The sequence below is a fragment of the Podarcis melisellensis genome (genome assembly GCF_964234715.1).
Source record: "Podarcis melisellensis genome assembly, chromosome: 5".
NCBI lineage: Eukaryota > Metazoa > Chordata > Lepidosauria > Squamata > Lacertidae > Podarcis > Podarcis melisellensis.
Genome location: NC_138537.1, coordinates 41,877,847 through 41,898,011, shown reverse-complemented (window position 1 = coordinate 41,898,011; position 20,165 = coordinate 41,877,847). Strand labels below are relative to the sequence as shown.

General features: G+C 49.3%; 1 protein-coding gene across 4 annotated transcripts in view; it reads right to left on the bottom strand.

Moving 5' to 3' along the window:
- Nucleotides 1-19,317, bottom strand: part of CRTAC1 (cartilage acidic protein 1) — a 37,678-nt gene extending 18,361 nt beyond the window's left edge. Inside the window, exons 1-3 of one of the 4 annotated variants that reach the window (XM_081912391.1) lie at nt 19,069-19,317; nt 11,808-12,010; nt 1,987-2,183 (exon numbers count right to left, since the gene is read on the bottom strand). In XM_081912391.1, the coding sequence (XP_081768517.1) occupies nt 1,987-2,183; nt 11,808-12,010 (400 nt within the window). In that variant the 5' untranslated portion in view covers nt 19,069-19,317. Of the gene's footprint in view, nt 1-1,986; nt 2,184-11,807; nt 12,011-18,331; nt 18,352-18,744; nt 18,890-19,068 lie in introns of those variants that run through there. The other 3 variants (XM_081912392.1, XM_081912389.1, XM_081912390.1) reach the window with 3 other exon arrangements.
- Nucleotides 19,318-20,165: the final 848 nt, after the last annotated feature.

The window sequence follows — 20,165 nt, the reverse complement described above, 5'->3', positions numbered from 1 at the left end:
GCACCCTAAGCCTCCAGCAACTGCAGGTTTGGAGTGCAGAGACTTGCTGCAAGCCTGGCTCTGAACTGCAGCGTTACACTCTGCAGGTGTGACACCCATGGATCTTTGCAAGTGATGAATGCACCCCCGAATCCTGATCTAGATTGAACCCTCGTGACTGTCCCATTTGGATCGCATTCCCTCTGCCCATAGATGCCTGTTCCTGATCATCCGCCTTTTGGGGCTCCCCCTACTCTGCCGACCTCGCCCAATGCCTAATTGCTCTCTGGTACTGCAGGGTTGTGATCAGGACCGTGCGACAATGAATGCAGCAACCCCAGCAAAGCTTAAGGGCTGGTAAGGGAGGCCCAAAAGAATAAACTCATTAAGGTAAAATGTGCCAGAGCAGCGCGGAGCCATGTTCATCATAAAGGGAAAGGGGAAAATCAATGGCAGGCACTGGCCGGGCCCTGATGCCAGGAGTAATGTGAATGGCTGATTTAGGGAGCCTTTGGCAGCTGCAAAGCAGTAATTAGGTGTGTCAGGAAGACTGATAAGTGGAGCCAAGAGCAGGTCGATGCTGCAGGTGAGGGGCCCAGCCCTTCTCAGGAAGGATGCGGTGAGGAAGTGGTCGCTTTTCTAGGCAGATTTCCGGAGACTCCAAGCAGTGCTTTGGACCAAAGGAAAAGCGTTGGTGGTGGGAGGGCATTTATCTTTTCCAGATATATTCCGACTAGAAATGACGTAGGCTACATATCCCATCATCCCTAGCTAACAGGATCAGTGGTCAGGGATGATGGGAATTGTAGTCCCCAAACAGCTGGAGGGCCAGGTTTGGCCACCATTGCCCTAGAACAAGTCACAGGCTGCCAGAACTGATCAAGCAACATATTTCTAGGATTCAAACATGTGAAGCCATCCAAGCAAAGCGTCTGTTGACTTGGGTGCAATTCCTAACTAGCCCCTAGGAAGGGGCTTGGCCTTGGGACAGAACCAACAGTGCGTATTTTGAGGCTGGTCACACCTAGGCATTGCAAAAGCATGCCGAACACCACCTCTGCTCCTAAAGCAGCCAAGGGTCTCTTAGCAGCAGTCTAGGAATTAGGGAACCACCGTCCCAGAAAAGAAAATATTAGACCCTCTACCATTAGAGGTAGAGCATTGCCAGTGGGGGTGGGAAAGAATATGCTTTGGGGTTTCACTACTTTCTCCCTTGCGTAATCCCAATGCTGTCTCAAAGGATGTCTCCTTGCCCAGCGAGATACTTGCCTGTCCCTCAGAGATCCCAGGGCTCCTGGAGCTGCAGTCCCTGCTGGCAACTAGAGATGTGGCAAAGCCCTGAGTCAGCAGCCAAGTCTCTCCTCCCCCCCACTCCCTCCCCCCCCCCCGGCCGCCACCCGCTGCTGCCAGAGAATCGACAAAATCACTCAGCTGGGAAATTAACTCCAGCCTTGAAACATCCCACCCTGGTGGCCAGTGAAGGTCAGGGAACTGGAATCAGTGGCTCGGGGCTGGCAGGTGAAGAGCCCCAAAGCCAATGGTGTGAAGGAGGGGAGCCTGCACTGCCAGGACATCAGCCAAGAAAGTAGAGTGACCACTGGCCATCACCACCACAGCCACATGCCCCTCTGTGGATCACTCTCATTCCCTTTTCATTCTATTGTTTGCAGGATAAATGTTAATGATAGGATCGTTTGTGAAGAAAACATCATGTTTTCATCATCAGTGAGTGAATGTGGGCTGATGGGTGGGTACCACGTGTTTAATGGGTGTTATGGGATGGGCACGTCACAACAGAGGTGAATGGAGATGGTTCATGGCAGACAATGGGTAGGTGCAAGAACTTAGTAAAAGATGTAAGACTGATCAAGGTGATTCTTGAGAGGCAGGTGGGTCTTGATGGATAGATATCAAGGACAAGAAAGTTCATACAGCACAGGAGAAGCTGGATATGCTAATTGGGTTGCCAGCAGGCAAATGTCAGGAAGGAACAGCTTTCGCACTCACCGGAGAAGGCGTTATTGGTGTTGAGGAAGTAGATCTCCTCCCGCCCGTCCCCATCAATGTCGCATGCTGTCACACCAATCGCATTGCCTTGGCGATCCCGCAGTGCATAATATGGGGAGCTACGTTCATCCACTGCAAGGTTCACCAGCCGGCCCCGTATCTTGTCATACTTCAGCACCAGGTTGGGACCATTGTACCTGAAGGAATGGAGAGCAGGAAATGTAATGTGGGAGGTGCTTCAAGGTAGCAGTGACCCTTCCCACCAGATCTCTTCCAGAAAATCAAAGTCCACCATTCTCATTTTGTGGGGTTACCGGGAGACGCAGCAAAGGGCACATCCCATCATTGCTATTCCTGGGGGAAAGGGAGGGGTGTGTCACAAAGAGAGTGGAGCTTGAAGCCAAACATGGAGGAGACTTCAGGATGTCTATATTTATTCCACTTGTATTCTTCTCCTCCCTGCAGTTCAGGGCAGCAAACGAGGGAACTATCCCACAACAAAAAGAACAGCAAGACCAAGGTCATAACATGGGTTTTGTGGCCGGCTCCGTTTCAGAGCACAGTATCTACTATTACTATAATCCTGCTGTAAAACCTGGCACTGTAGATGTTCCAAATCAGGTAGATAGCACTGCAAAATGGTTTTTAAATTCTTACTTTACTGTAAATAAAAGAAAAGGGGGAAACCATCTGCACCCGTGAACAATAAGAACAATCCACCAACCCAGCAAATATATATATATATGTGAATGAGCTATCATACCTAATTTAAACATATATTGCACATTCATACAATCCAGCCATATGCCCAAAAGGGTATCCAAGTGAGACAGATGATTGTTTGATACATGATGCTTTAGTTGACATTCCTGCACTGCAGGCAGTTGGACTGCATAACCCCTGGGATCCCCTCCAGCTGTACAATTCTACGGTTCTATGTTCAAATGTGCAAAGGGCAGTAAGATTTTCAGACCACCGTGCAGTAGATGGTGGGTGGTTGTCCTTCTAACTGCAGGGTTAAATTATAAGGATTTGGAGGTGGGCTTCTGGCTGTAGGGCTCCCATCTCTATGGAAGAAGAGTTCCTTTTTCTAATTCATTTCACTCAAATTGAAGGACTCTGGGATCTAGAAAGGCAGTACTGGGGCTCCCAGGAAATAAAAACCAGCTGGTAAAGCAAGCCAGGGAGGTGCTTATTTGAAAGCATTGAACATCTATCAGAGATCTGATGCCCAGAAGATTCAGGTTGAAATTCCCCTTGTCAGTTTGGGGATCAACACAACCCACTTGGAGCTTGAATGCCAAACCGGCTTATGACATTGGGTTAGTCTGGAAACCCCTGGCAGGCAACAGCTGGCACTTCTAGTACAAGGATGGCACCTGCCCGTCTTCTGGACGGCTACGGCCCAGTGGCACCCTCCCACGCCAAGCGTCCAGTTAATCAGCTTCTCAGAACCCTGATAGTCAGATCCAGCATGAGACCCGGATTCTTTTAGACATCCATCCATGCTAACATCACACAATGCGAAGTTGCAGAAACGCCTGAGCAGTTTCATCTGGCAGCTAATGATGTGTGACTCTAATGTGGTTAGCATGGAGCTTGCGAAGGCTGAAAATGCACAGTCTAGAGAGAGAAAATTAATACAGCAGAGGAGAAGGAGGTCAGGTAGGGAGGGAGAAACCTTGAGGACAATGTTACAAAGCTCTGGAGAAAATAACGTTCGCCAGCACCCAAGGGGAATCAGGATTGGGGCCTGATAGTGAAGCGCAATCGATAAAAAGAGCCATAGCTGCATCGGAGGCTGAATCCTGAGCATCAGAGGTGCATCACAGGTGAACATATCAATATATTGGCCAGATTCACCTGAAAGTGCTAGCGCCTATGAGACTTGGGAGAAGAAAAAGCTGGCTTCGGGAAATCTACCACACCATCACTGAAGCCATCTCAGAAGCAATGAGTTCCTATAAATGTTCACACTGTCCATTTCTTCATTCTCAAACAGAACATGGATTCAGATGCTTCCCAATGATTTCAACGAGTACATGATAGCCAGATGATCTGAAGCTTTTCTCATATGGCTGGCTACAATATTCCCCCTCCTCCCCATCTGTAATCATGAACAGGAAGGAGGCTTTCATGTGATGAATGCCGTGTGAAAGGGTTAACAGCTGCTCTGAGTTCCTCCAGAGTCTTATTTCTGTCACGTTTTTGTGGTTGGCATAGCCTTTGCCTGATTGGACATGCACCCCACTGAAAAGCACAGTGCTGCCTAGGCTGTGGTGAAGGCCTTTCCGGAAAGGTGGCAGTCTGTGATCCAGAGCGCTCTAAATCTGAGCAGCTAAGAAACTTTATTGGATAAGACAGTTCCACCCCTCTCTCAGGAGCTGGACACGCATTAGGAACAAGTGCAAAAGCAAATTAGAAGTAGCTAGGCATGAGAAAGGAACTCGGCCTACAGATGGTTTTGCAAAGTTCTAACTCAAGTCTCTCTTGTTAAGGCAGCACAACACCACTTCTCCTCGATAAAAGCTTTCCCAAGAGAGCTGAGAAAAGTATTTTGCCGCTTAACCAGGTGAACTTGCCAACTCCAGTGCGAAAGGCTTTAAGAGATCCAAGATGGTGAAGCAAGATAAATGCTCTCCCACCTTGTTCCCAAAGCCAGGCAAGTTGGAGCAGAGGGCTGGGTGCTGTTGCTACATACCGTTTCATTGTTCTAGGGCCCATAAAACTCATTTGGATATCAGAAAATTAAAGGGAGTACATGAAGCTTAAAATGTAGCTTTTTGATATGTATGAACATGCTCAAAGTCTCTCGGATCTTGTAATAATCTCAGCTAAGTTACTTGTACCAGATAGGGGCCTGAATTTTGAAAGGATCTCCTTAGGACGCATGCAAGAGGAGTTGCAAAGGCGTTCTGTTGCCTTTCCCCTTCCAATTTTTAAAAAGTTGTCTAGTGCCTCTTGCACAGATGAGTGAGCACCAGTTCCCAGCTTAGGGCTTTCTGCCTGGGCTGACTCAGCAAGCGCTATACCCTGGCCTCGGATAAACAAGTTACACAAGCAGCAGTCATTGGGTTATGAAATGTCCCGTCTCTGTTTATGGTTATGGCCTGGCACGGGAGGGAATCAGATAATTGCTTTTCCCCTCCCCATCTCCCTGGGATGGTTGCAGCCAAGCTCCCTGGGAGAGTTTTAATTCCCCCCTCCCTTCCCATCTGGCCCACCCACTCCTCATTCTTAGGCCAGGAAAATATGGAGCACCGCCCTTGTCAAGACTACAGAACACAGATGGGATGGGTGATCCAAACAGACTCCTTAGCAATGGAGTAGGGGCACAATCCCATTTCAGACCACAGTGAGCACTTACTCTGGGCCTGGCAGCAAACCCTTGAGCTAGCACGTGTCAGTGATCAAAGAGAAGCCAACAGCAGCAAACCTGCTTGTGCCCAAACTTGTCTTCATGTGATGCATCCAGCTCCTTAGCACACCCCCTCCCAGTGCTAACATTTCGCATCCAGGCACAACAGTAGCATCTGTGCTATTAAGACTCCAAGTATCAACAATGTGGCCATGGACCATGTGGAAGTGGTATCTGAATTGACATTGCTGAATATGGTCAGCTTGGAAGCAGACACTCCATTGGCAGAGGAAGGTAGATACCTGCAACAGAGATTGCCAGGTCAGTCTGGTCTCACTTCAGCAAGACTCAGCCAGTCTCTGGTATGAGCACATCTTGGACAGCAATAGCTTCTCTGGCATGCTGTCCCTATTTTCAAAAAAGGGGAAAAGAGAGGACCCAAATAATTACCGCCCAGTCAGTCTGACATCAATACCAGGGAAGATTCTGGAGCAGATCATTAAGCAAACATTCCTAGAAAGGAATGCTGTGATCACCAATAGTCAGCATGGATTTCTGAAAAATAAGTCATGTCAGACTAACCTGATCTCGTTTTTTGACAGAATTACAACCCTGGTAGATGAAGGGAACGCAGTGGATGTAGCCTACCTTGATTTCAGCAAGGCATTTGACAAGGTGCCCCATGATATTCTTGTAAAGAAGCTGGTAAAATGCGGTCTTGACTATGCTACCACTCAGTGGATTTGTAACTGGCTGACTGACCGAACCCAAAGGGTGCTCATCAATGGTTCCTCTTCATCCTGGAGAAGAGTGACTAGTGGGGTGCCACAGGGTTCTGTCCTGGACCTGGTCTTATTCAACATCTTTATCAATGACTTGGATGATGGACTCAAGGGCATCCTGATCAAATTTGCAGATGACACCAAACTGGGAGGGGTGGCTAACAGCCCAGAGGACAGGATCACACTTCAAAACGACCTTGACAGATTAGAGAACTGGGCCAAAACAAACAAGATGAGTTTTAACAGGGAGAAATGTAAAGTATTGCACTTGGGCAAAAAAAATGAGAGGCACAAATACAAGATGGGTGACACCTGGCTTGAGAGCAGTACATGTGAAAAGGATCTAGGAGTCTTGGTTGACCACAAACTTGACATGAGCCAACAGTGTGACGCGGCAGCTAAAAAAGCCAATGCAATTGTGGGCTGCATCAATAGGAGTATAGCATCTAGATCAAGGGAAGTAATAGTGCCACTGTATTCTGCTCTGGTCAGACCTCACCTGGAGTACTGTGTCCAGTTCTGGGCACCACAGTTCAAGAAGGACACTGACAAACTGGAACGTTTCCAGAGGAGGGCAACCAAAATGGTCAAAGGCCTGGAAACGATGCCTTAGGAGGAACAGCTAAGGGAGGGGGCATGTTTAGCCTGGAGAAGAGGAGGTTAAGGGGTGATATGATAGCCATGTTCAAATATATAAAAGGATGTCACATAGAGGAGGGAGAAAGGTTGTTTTCTGCTGCTCCAGAGAAGCGGACATGGAGCAATGGATCCAAACTACAAGAAAGAAGATTCCACCTAAACATTAGGAAGAACTTCCTGACAGTAAGAGCTGTTCGACAGTGGAATTTGCTGCCAAGGAGTGTGGTGGAGTCTCCTTCTTTGGAGGTCTTTAAGCAGAGGCTTGACAACCATATGTCAGGAGTGCTCTGATGGTGTTTCCTGCTTGGCAGGGGGTTGGACTCGATGGCCCTTGTGGTCTCTTCCAATTCTATGATTCTATGCGCTGGAGGAGATACTGGGCATGTGAGGGGGTGTTTGCTATAGGATGCTTCTTGGAGTTGCACCAGCACTAATGACAAAACCAGAAGATGAAAGGGGAAATGCTACCATCTGACGGGTGGAGAAATAATGGAATTCCTCCCCAGAGAATACTTAATGCATTGTTGAAGCTCTTCTACATAGATCAGACCTGGATTTGGTGTTATTTGATTTCTATTAGCAAGCTGGAGAACCTACTTATTAATCTTGCAGGTGACACAAAACTAACAAGTTCTGTGGACATTTTACGGGATAGGAGTCAAATTAAAAATGAATTTGGCAAATCAAAATCCTAGCCACAGGTGAGCCGGGGGAAAAGAGGAAAATAGGAAGCATTTTGAAGGAAAAAACCCCAACTGAACTTTAGAAAAACTTGGCTAGGTTGGCAGTAATACTGCTGAGAAGTGTCTGGAGTTATAGCGGATCATAAACTAAATGTGAGCTAGGAGTATGGCAAAAGCAGACAAAATGTTGTTTTGAGGCTGCCTACTCAGAAGCAGTGTGTCTAAGAAGCAGAACCTACTTGCTCTGTTCAGCACTGCTCAAGCCACTGCTGAAGAAGTAGCGTCTCCTTTAATAAGAACATTGACAAATTGGTGACAGTTCAGGACAGAATGATGGAGATGCCAGGTTTGGAATGCAAGTCCATGAAGAAAGGTCAGTGGGACGATGGGACAAAAAGGATGGATGGATTCAGGTTAAACACAAATATGGGTAAATGAGCAAGTTTGCTGCGTTGATGCAGACATTTCCCTTTACTAAAACTTTAAGTCAGATCAGATATAGACCCGCCAGAGATGCTGTAGATCAGGGATGGTGTTTCCACAGCTCCCCAGAAGTCATTGGACTTCCATCATCCCTGATCACCAGCCATGCTGGCTGGGACTGATGGAAGCTGGAGTCTGGAGAGCATCATGTTGGCTATTCCTGCTGTAAAGAAATTGTGCAATCCCAGTAATCCATGATTTAGCAGCCCTCACTGGAATCAGAGTTCCTTCAAATTGTTTGTGTCATGAGGAGAGCAGTCTTCATAATTATATCCATGTTAATATTAGTAGTAATGGTAGCAGCACATCTCCACAGCCTAGATTTGTCTCATGAGGTGTGGGGTTTCTGTCTCACAGTGTTAAAAGTATTGTGGCTTGCAGTTCCTCAAAGGTTTCTTTCCTACAGGGTTTCCTGACAGTCTAGAACATAGAATCATAGAAACGTAGAGTTGGAAGGGACCACAAGGACCATGTGCAGAGGTCTCCAAGGGACAGTCCAACCAGGGCAATCTGTGTATTGCCTGACACTTCCTTTGCTGAGGACTGCATCTTATTTGGCTAGCAGATTAAGGGGACCCTTGGGATACAGCTGAAATCCTGTTGCTATTGCAGTATGGTTCAATGGGACGGGGCTGTCCTCTCAAGGATGCCCTCCTGGACCTGCACACATAGATGCACACAGAGTCTTTATCATGCTTGCATGGAAACCTCCCTTGATGTTTGCTCCCTCCAGATGCAAAACTGTTGGATCCCTATCAGGACAATGTGGAATGGGCCGGATGGCTGGCTCTTCAAGCAGCTGGCCAAGCTTCAACTCCGCTCCTCATCCCCGCCAATTGGAACTAGGAAGATTGGGGATACGCACAGCTGAATGCCTTGCTCACTGCTGTGCACCTTTGCAAGCCAAGTATGCCAATAATGAGCTGGGGCACTTCCTCGCTCTGCAGCCAATTAACACAATGTCAATCGGTGCACACCGAGGCCTGTCAGCACAGCAAGAGAGAACCTGGAGAGGAAAGGCTTGCCCCTCCCTCCAAGAGAATGCCAGCAGCTGCTCAGCCCAGGTGAGATAGCACTGGCCAGAGTGCCGAGTCACAGCAAGGGAACCTTTGCTTTTCCTTAGGTACCAACCATTTTTTCACATTGCTTTTTCCTGCCGTCAGATACTCAACCCTAAAGACTAGGGAGAGGGTAAGGTAGTTTGGGTTCCAAGTCAAAAGTCCTAACCTAAATGGCTTGGGGCAAGGATACGTGAAGGATCGCCTCATCTCACATATGCACAACCAAACACTATCTATGGTCAGTTTCTGAGGCCTCTCTCTGGTACTCCCACTGAATGAGGTTTGGTGAGTAGCAACCAGAGAACGAGAAAGAGTCCTTTTAGTGGGACATCTTTGTTTTGGAATGCCTTCCCTAAAACCTCTTGCCTCTGCTGTGGTCTTTTTGGTGTCAGATGAACCCCTTTTTATTTTCCTAGGCTTCCCTATCTTAAAAGTTCTATCTTAAATTTATTAGCACTTTTAAGATCTTTCCCACTGTTGTTGTTCTCCACTGCTGGTTTTAAATCTGGATTTATTCTGCTGCTAGGTTTAGTCTGTTTTCGGTTTTATGCTTACCTGTTATTATATTTTCACATATTATTGTCTTGTTTTAGTGCAAACCAGCCAAGGAACTTTTGTTACTGGGCAGTACAGAAATACGGTAAGTAAGTAAACAAGTAAGTAAATTACAAGATGGCAGCCACAGCATAAAGAATGTGGTGGAAACTCTGGCCTGATAATGCTGATGGGGCGAGGGTAACTTCTGCAGCCAGGAAGTGTGCTGCTATGCGGATGACCACACTCTGGAAAAGAATGGCTATCCCCTTGGAGGAAAGGAGCTGGCTAAGTGTGCATGAAGTCAGCTCATCTGCATAGGCTGTGTCAAAGGCTGCTGACCTTAGAGCTGGGCAAGAGGACTTGCCTCACCTTTGAGTGGATGACCAGCTCAAGGCACACACCACAGCAGTTCAGCATTAACACAGGTGATATGGGGCGTTGGGTATTAGGGCAAATGGGATATAGCTTTTATTTTTGATGCTCAGTGAATATGGCACCAAACACACACATGAAGGAGGTATAAGGAGGAATGCAAAAAAAGAAGAGGGGCAGACTTTGGGGGCAGGAAAAAGGAACGGAATGAGTGCCTGGAATCCTGAACTCCACGTTGCAACATTTTGTTGCATGACTCACTTGTTTGTAATGTTAAAGAACGAGAGCCCAGGATCCTTCTGAATGGAAGGAAGTGCATCTACTTTATATAACGATGCCTGGAAAACAAGTTGGGCCCTGTATCACAAAGTAAAGGAGCCAACCCCTCAGCTAAACTTGTTACTGCAAAAGAAATTGTGCTTCTTTTTGTGTTCATGCAGCACAAAGAGAATGAAAGCATTCTGGACTGGGGGAGCTTGGGGTGGAGTGCTCTGTTCCACAGAGGCAAATGCAGAATGTGCTTGCATGGAGCAAGGTGGGGCAAGGAGGCAGGGGACATAGGTGGCCATAAAACACACAATGTGGCTTTGGACAGCTGAGCGCAGCAGCCCAAGAGAAAATTCTGGGACCCTAATATCCCCAAGCCTTTACAAGCCGTGTTATTACTTTGTCTTGCTGCTGTATTAAGGATGGGCAGGACAGAGCAACACCTAAGGAGGAATTCAAGGGTTTCAGCAAGAGACGGAGGCTACGAAGAAATGAGATTTCTTGGGAAAGTGAACTCAGCCGAAGAGGTGAATACGATCCAGGAAACGCCAGACATAAAAGTTATCCGGCAGATATATGCTCCTTCCCCCAGCTCAGTGCAATTCAGAGAATGTTTTATGGGCCGGACAAGTTATACAAGTGGTGGCCAAGTATAAAGGGACAGCCCCCCTCCAGTGCCCATCCACCAGGTCATGACTCCCGGGTGGCCAGCTAGCAAGGGGGGCTCTAAGGCAGCTGCAGGCAGAAACAGTTTGTCAGAGAAACGACTTGGGAAGACAGCTGCTAAAGGAAAGCTTTACTGCAGATGCACATTCAGGCCTCCATCCGTACCTTTGCACTGTTATTACTTCAGGTTTATTTCAGGTGCTACAGCCTGACCCCATCATGTTGAACATCAGAATGAAAGAGCAGAAATATACACCTTTTTCATCCCTCTAGAACCCGCCCTCCAGCTCATGGACCAAACTTGGCCCATGCCAGGGGTTCAGATTTTGCCTGTGAGGCCGTTTCCGCCAAACCACACACTTGCCCCCCACTCGATGTCAGTGTGACATCAATGTGGGGCCGGTATAGAAACAGTTGCCAATGCACAAATCGGGAGTCTTAAAAGTGGGTCCACAGTTGTGCGTTGACAAGGGAAAGCAGGCTTCAGCCAAAGCGAAAGCAAAAGCTGGCTAGAACCAAAATATGCTGGATGATTGCATAAAGCAGGACTTGGCTCTACCACCCATCAGATGATGCCTGCTGCACTGCATGTGCATGGTGCTTTGAAGTCCCGACTTTAGGACTTCAAAGCTCCTAATCACCTGGTGTCAAATTTGGCCAAAGGAGCCATAAAGATTTCTCACCCCTGCTCTAGAACAAAGGCGAGGTTGAGGACACCAAATGACACCAAGCCCACACTTGCCTCCAGCCTAGAATCTCCACAATAACCCAGAAAGACAGGCAATCTCCCCACCCCACTGCCTGACACATGTCAAAGATGCATGTATACCTAGCCTAGACTTGTGAATGTGTATGTGAACCTGCCTAGACCTGCATCATGTCAAAGCTCACCCCAACCATGGCACCCTCTTTCCTGGCAGCCACCTCCATTCTCATACCTCTGACAGCACCCAGTATTATCCATGGTACCCACCCAGCCACGATGATCTCAAAGTCTCCATCCTGGTCCACATCAGTCACGGCCACACCATAATTGAGCTGGGTCGGATTGCTGTCATAGTCAGGCGGGAGGATCTGATCCGTGATGGCTGTGAACATGGGCTCGCTTCGCTGAGATCCTTCACCAGGCCAAGCCAGGACCAAGCTCCACAACAATAACAGCCGCCACTTTGACATCTACAAGGAGAGAAGCAGGAGACTGTCAGTCCTGTTGCCCTCACCCATCCAGCTGCTGGGAAATTTCCCCCAGGGGTAAATTCTGAGCCATATTCCTGGTCACAGTTTTCAATGTGTGTGACTGCTCCCCAAGGGAGATGAGCCTCTCATTTGGATATGGAAGTGAACGAATCCCGCCTCGTTCTAGCCTGGGCTCAGATGGTGTTAGTACTCCAGAAATCCCCCTGGTCTCCATCCATGGCAGACTATGCGCCTGCAGAGAATCTGCCTGTTTCAGTGCTACTTACCCTGCAAATAATTGCATTTGGCAGGCGATCTGATGCAGCCTGCCTTATTGTTGGGAGAGAGCCACCCTGCCATTGCAGATCCCAGGCAAACAGCCCCAGTCTTTGGGTTTAGGCCTGGTTGCCTATTGCTCAAGTGCCAGTGATCCCCCACACTCCCCAATTCAGCGCAAGCAGGAATAAGGAAAAGCAATGAAGTTGTGTTTCTTAATCCTCTGGGCTTGCTAGGGGAGAGCTCTGGAATGTGAAAGCTGTGGCAGCCTTGGGCTGGTGCCCAAAGCAGGAAGTGTTAGGACTACGATTGATGCAAAAAAGAGAGAGAGAAAAGTCTAGGGTGGGGATTTTTTTGACCTAAAGTGAATTCAGCTGTCGCACAGATTTCACATTGGGATGCGAAACCAGGCTTGCTCCAGAGTTCCACATCATGGTTGAAGAGAAAACAAACAAAAACGACAGTGGATTAGACCTCACAGATACTCTGCCCTCTTCAGGACTTTGATAGGAAGAGGGAGATCCTGAGTTAGCCTGTGCCTCCAAGCAGAATGACCCATCTCTACCCTTTGACTGCATCAAAGAGAAACAGAAGATTCTGTCTCTGGACTGGACTGGGCTAGGAGGGAGGGAGGGGAGAGGAGCAGCTATAAACTGAGTGCCAGGCAGAAACAGTACTTGTGTGCTTATCTTCAATCTGGAGTCCTGTCACTTCTATAGGAAGATGTATATATGCACAGCCTTCCTGCTAGCCAGACGTTTGCTGGTGACCGTGAAATTAAATTAGCACTCATAGAGAATTAACACACTGTATGATGCATGGGCAAAATAGACAGAAATTCAGAATTGCTACAAAAGTGGAAAGGCCTTCTGCACTCCAAAACTCCCAGTGGGACACTACAAACATTTTTCATAATGGAAAAGGCCTTACAGGGATCTAAGTTCATTAAAGCCATAAGCATAAGTGGCCTTCCTAAATCAGATCAAGGGTTCATCTAATTCAGGTCTCTTTCCAGCCAAGGCCATGAAAGACTCGTAAGCAGGTTAATCCCTCCAACAGCCAGCCAGAGGTATACTGCCCTTAATCAAGGAGTCTCAATTTGGAGTGTCAAGGTGAGCCAGTGTGGCTCAGTGGTTAGTGGCTTGGAGTAAGACTGGGGCCCCGTTAAGCTCACTGGGTGACCTTGTGCCAGCTACTCTCAGCCTAACCTACCTCGCAGGGTTGTTCTGAGGATTAAATGGGGAGAGGTGGGATACATATGCAAGCAAGCAAGCAACAAATAACTATACTATTCCATTTCACCACATCTGTAGGATAATAATAATAATAATAATAATAATAATAATAATAATAATAATAATAATAATATTATTATACCCCACCCTTCTGGATTGAATCTAAAGCTGGCCATGGGCTCTCCTATTTGTTATGAGAAGTATATAAACACAGTGACGGAAAAGGCACCTTTCAGTGTGTACAGGATGGGCACACCAGTAAAACTACACACTAGGGGATATAAACAACATCCAAACATGTGTGCAAGGACTTGGTGAGATCACACTTCTATTCTAGAAGAATCCCTGCCCCCTGACTACGTCTGTACAATAATTAGGGACTCATAGCATCATAAAGCTGGAAGGTATTAAGAAGCATCTAGCCTGCTCCTTAAGGCAGGGTCTTCTCAACATTAAGCCACATCCAGATTGCTTATTGGCTCCTCCTACAGGATAATCCATCAGATGTGTGACACAGGCAGAGGTAGAGCAGAGACAGTGTCCTGCACCAGAGGACACTTTCCCAGTTCAAGGGGCTGTTTAGTAGGCGTCTCAGATCAGAACTACCCTCCTGCACTTGAGGGTGCATTTTCATAATTAATGGAGCTAGTCCTTAAAACAAGTTAAAGCCACCCCTTTCCAAATCTGTACATGCAATCGGGGTAGCCAGGAGCTTGGCAAGGGAGGCACTTTTTCATTCTGTCATTGTGTGCATATGGAAACTTGACAACTTACGCTAATAAGCAGCTTCTTCTTTTTCTGGGGCTGCCAGCTTGGAGCATTCTTATAAACGCAGCCAATGGCTAGGATCAATACTGTCTTTAAAGCCTCTCGGGGATACTTTATCCACCCTGATTGTGTGCACAAAAGGGTGGTCAAAGTGCAAAGCAAAACATGTAATATGTCTTATGATCATTCCTATGGAGAACACTTGGTTAGCTCCACTATTAGCCACTCGGCGCTCCCCCATTCCCCTGTGGCAGTACCTGGCTGCATTGTAGACTCCAGCATGCAGATCTGCTGTTCACTTCCCCATACCCACCTCAGAGTTGTGGCTTGGCTACGCAAGTGTTTCTGCATGTTTTCCACCTTCTGCAGCAATTTCCCTGCTTGGACCCATGATACAAGGGCGGGCTAGAATCCTTAGAAGCATCCGATTCACCTTAGGCCAGCAGCAACATATAGTGCCAGAACCAGACACATCCCAAATCCATTCAGCTCTTGGTCCAGAGCCAGCTAGATCCTGCTAGCTCCAAAACCTAGCCTCACTCACCATATGCTCAGTGTTATTTCCTGAAGGGGGAATAAGTGGTGCTTACATGGTCATTGCCTTTTATATAATAATTTTTAGAGCAATGGGATTCATGGTGTGGCTGGCAATACAAGTAGCCAGAAGGCTATCTAATAAATACCCCACTGGTTTAAAAGTCCGTCTCAGATCAAACTTCAATGGGTGCCTGATATATGAGAGAGTAAGAGAATTCTGCTCACAGTCATGGTGCAACATGATAGGAGCCAACACGTGCAGTCCTGTTATTCAGATAGGATCTTGCCTCTATCCACTCAACATGGAAATAGTCTGAAGAGCGCCGTAGATTCCTCCAGACATGGGGATTAGGCAGGAGCTTACGGAGAGTAGGGTACATCTCCCATGTGTTAGGTCACAGCAAGCAATATATCACACAGAGCTGGCAGTCTGGGTGCTAGCACCACCCTCCAGTTCAAGACCATATTAACTTGTTGTCAAATTAGAACAGGATGGTAACAGGTACCTGGTGACAAAGATGGTGTGTTCTACCATCGGGCTCCCAGCATTTGGTTTGGGCTAATTAAACCCATACATCAGTGAACTCCAGATAGATCATTAGGGAAATGGCTATTAATTAAGTTGCCTTCCTCTACACATAGAGAAAGCGTTTATACCTGTGCACAAGGCAGTCAAGCAGACAGTCACACACTTGATCTTTGTAACCCTTCTTCCACCTCCCGAGGGCTCTCGACTTTCCCACTGGAGCGTGGACAACCTGGTCTCTAAAAGCATAACGTCACAACATAGTTGCTCAACAAATTAGAGTCCCTTACATTGATGGTATTCCATACAGAAATGTGAAGTGGGGGAGGCAACTGTTTACATGAGGAATGAGCCTTCTGGATGTTGTTGGGACTCCCATCAGCATTGGCCAGTGGTCACGGGGGTAAGTTGCAGCTCAACAACACCTGGAGGACCACAAATTCCCCAACCCAGTTGTAGATCATGGAACACAGGAACACAGAAAGCTGCCTTATACTCAGCCAGATCACTGGTCCATCTGGCTTCATGTTGGTACCTATCATCTACCCTGAATGTAAGGTGCTCTCCAGAATTTCAGACTGGACTCTCTCTCAGCTCTATCTGGAGATGTCATGAATTGAACCTAGGATTTTCTGCATGCAAAGCAGATTCTCCGTCACTGAACTACAGCCCTGGAAGTCTCTACTCCCCAGCCCCACAACTTTGTATTCACACTAGCAAACCACAACTTCCCAGGACATGCACACAGCAAAGAAAACTCCCAGAGGCACAATGACCACACATTCCCCAGAGATTCCTATATGAAAGTCTTTACCAGGCATGAATTGTGTGATGAGAGAAGATTTTGTCTGATCCCTTCACTTGATTAACTGATTAACACCTTCTTCCTGGAGCCTGGAGAGCATCCAAAAAGGAACTGAATTGGCGGCGGGAGACAAAAATGAATGATCTAGTCCCAGAGCGGTTGATGGCTGCTTCTATTCTCAGGATGCTAGTCTCTTGTTTTGGATGCAGCAAGAGTCCAGCCCCACCAAGTGCGATGTGCCCATGGCATTAAATGTAGGATGGTGCAGGGAAAGGCAGCAGAATACTACATGAGTATCAGGCACCTGAGCAGGAAAAAGGGACCCTCCCAAAGACCAGGGAGACAGTCTTCACTCTGAACAAGGGAGGAAACTGTGCACAAGCAAAGAAGGAGAGCCGGGCCTTTGCCTGCTCATTGCTGGGTTGTTTAATAATCCCTTCCCTTGTCTCTTATGGGCAGCTCTGGGAATGGAGACAGTAGAGACTAGGTAAGAAGGCATACATCCAGGCCCCGGTCCAGTCTGTCCTTGGACCAAGCTTGGGCTCAGAACTGGGGTCAGGCATCTTGGCAGTCGCCTGCTAGGGGGATCCACGGTATAGATTTGCTTTTAGAGATGCCCTTGGCAGCTGGGGAAGGGAAAAAAAGCAGTTGGTCGCCATCTTGTTCCGAATGTGGACATTGATAGAAGTCCTCTCCATGACTTTGTGCCCCGCACACCACCATTTTCTGTCCCACTAAACAGGCCAGCTCTTGAGTAAAAGATGCAATGTGTACAAGAATGCCCACTCAGTGCCCGCACTGCAGTAAATTTGCCCTGGACAGCTTGCTGTGGTCATAGACAGATCCCCTTTCTCTGCATTCTGTGTTGCCTGCCCAACTCTGACGTTAAGGCGGTGATATGGCACCAAGGAGGTGAAAAGTTTCTCAAATGGGCAGTGCTGGTTCTCCACCGGGCAAAGGAGAAAGCACCTCTCTGGCCATGGAAGCAGCTGCGCAGTTCCATGTCTTGCTTGCTCCTACAGGGTGTGGTTGATTACACTGCAATTTGCACCCATTTACACAAATGGACGGAGATACACTTAACTCAGTAGACCCTGCCCCAAGGAGCAGATGGCACTAGAGGCTTACAGGAAGGTAGCTGGTCCTGCTAGTGACACAGCAGGGCCTCTGCATGCTGGGGGCAGACAGCGGGATCTGCATGACATGCTAGCATGGGCATTTGATAATTCCCAAGTGAAGGCACTGCTTTATTTCCTATCATGGAGAGAGAGGGAGCTGTGTCCCATTCGCTTCAAGGCGACAAGGCCAAGACAGGTTCTTTGGAGAATTCTGGACATCCAGAGAGAGGATGCAACAGAAGCAAAAATTTAATTGTATTGTTGCTCTGCACCAGCAAGCAGCTGCCGTTGTACACAGTTCCTGCTATTTATCCTAAATGACTTCATAGCCCCCGTGGCACCGCCATCTCTGTTATAAAGCACGGCCCTCCAGCAACCTCGCAGTGAGATAACACTGCCTGCGCTACTGTGGACTAGTGACATCACTAGCTCACAATGTCATTATCCAAATGCATTCCCACATTTTCCTTGGTGACATCACAACTGACCAGCCAATCAATTGTGGTAGCATCAAAATAGCCTGGAAACATCACGAGACACCTCCTCTCCCCCCCCCCCCGCCCAAGCCACCATATTATCTTCCAAAGTGCTACTAGTTCAAGCAATCTGAGCACAAACAAATCCAGCAAGACTAATGTGTGGCATCATCACCACATTAGGGTTCAGGTCCTGTTCAAGTCTTTCAGGGCTGCTTTTCCTTCAAATTCTATTTTTCTGGAACCGCTGCTGAGAACAAGAAGAAAAATGTCCCTGTCCTGGGCTGCACTGCTGTCTTCCTTGAGCCCACTAAATACCAGCCCACAACCTGCATTAATGCTGCAGGAGACCTTCCCTGCAAAAGCGACAGGGATCACCCCCCAGGGTGTTCGGGAAGCAGCCAGAGATACCTCTCTCCGCCTCCCACCTAGTGCCTAGGGAGTTGTTCTTCAGAGTTGCCCCCTTGTTTCCCCTGTGCCACACTGCAGGGTGGCCTGCCTGCCCCAAGCTGGGGCACAGCCAGCAGCTGCCGCCGGTGCAGTGTGGAGACAAAAGCAGTCACCTTAACAGCAAGCAGACCTTGGCACCCTTGGGATGCTGTCGGGGGGCGCGGCAACCAGAGAGGCTAAGTCCTTCCTCAGGCAAGAGCTGAAGCTGACCTGAACGAGAAGGGTGCCCCCACCCCACTTTAGTCCTCCTCAAAGCCAGAACCTCTCCCTTTAGTTAGACCCCACCTCTCTGGGCCACCCCTTCCACTCCACTTCCACAGCTTCCCGGGCTCCCATGGCTCTCCTCCGAGTCCCACCCTCAGCCCCCATTTCCGCCCGCCCGGCTCGCTGGCGCCGCTTGGCGTCCGGGGAAGCGGGGCGCAAGCGCGCGCGCCCGGTGCGCCCTTCCCGCCTCTCCGGCTCACTCGCAAGCGCCCAACTTTTCTTCTCCGGCTCTTTGGGAAACTTCGCCCCGTCGGCCGGGTCGCGGCCAGCTCTACTCACCGGGCCGGCGGCGGGGGCCCGTGGCAGGGCCATGCCGCCCAGCTGGCCACGGAGCATCCCGGGCGGGCTGCCCCAATGTCCGCAGCTGGTGCTGCCTGCCTGCCTGCCCGCTCGCTGGCGCCTCCGCTGCTGCTGGCGCGTCTCCCTGGCTCCCGGCGTGCAGCTCCTCCGCCCCTTCTCGCGCTTGGGCAAGTCCAGCGGAGCGCGAGCGCCTCTTTATGTAAAGCCTTGTGCCCGGCAGGCGGCCAATCAGTGCGGCCCGAGCGGAGCCGGGCACCCAATGGCGACGCCGGGAGGTTGGGCCGCCTGGCACTGATTTACTACCTGGAATTGCAGGGGAAGCGCGGCCAGGCAGCGCCGATCAATACGGAGCCAAACTGTGACGGGCGGGGAGGATGTTGGGGGGCGGAGGTCCGGGGTGTGTGGAGGGCGAGGCGGGGGGAGGGGGGTGCAGCCTCTTTCAAGAGCACAGCTGGTAACCTTCGCGAGGGAGCGGGGCTTGCCGGATCCGGGTGGCAAGAGCTGGAATCGAGCCCAGCAGCCCCGACGACGCGCACCCGTAGATGGGCTCCCGGGGAGACCCCGAGGCAAGCGGAGGGCAGGGAGATGTTCCGCCCCCTCCCACCAACCCTCCCACCCACTCCACCTCCAGTTCGCCCGCCTCCCCGAAGCTGATCTTGGCCGGCAGGATGCATATACTGTACAGTATGTATATATACTGCTGTGTGACACGCTCCATACTGTTCCTTTCCGGTGAAGATAGGAGCGGCAGCGGCGGCTTTGCCTAGGGAAGCAAAGGATGAACGGACTGGAGCTCATCCTAGGGATACTTGGAGATATTGGGGGGGGGGCGGGGGGAACCGGGCTGAACACCTGAGCTGTAGCCTTGGGAAATGTGGCATTCGCTTCTCATCCGGGCAGCAACACCCCTTTCCATTGCACTCTCTTCTGCCAAATATCACCCACCACACCACCCTGTGCTGCCACCCTTTTCTCTTAGGCTCTTGCACACACACCCCGCCGCTTTTCCTCCTTCACCCGATGTGGTTCTGAGCCGTACCAACGCCTCGTGCGACTCCTCCGTTTACTTATAAGCTCTTGTCTGCCTAGTGATGAGCCTCCTCTCTTAAGCCCTCCAACTTTGGTGGAAGATGTGGACAGCAGATACGCCCCCAGCTACCACTAACTAAACGTGGGGGTGGGGTGGCAGAGACGAGCAAAAGCCCAAGAGGAGCCGGATCCTCTCCAGCATCCTGTTCTCACAGCGGCCAAGCAGATCCGAGCATGGCAGGAGCGCAAGCAGGCAAGCGAGGGCTGTTTCTGCTCCCCGGCAACTGGTGCTGTACCAGTGCATCTCTGGTGCATCCCGTGTCGGATGCTGGAGGTGGCATCGGGCAAGCGAGGACAGGGTCGTGGCAACA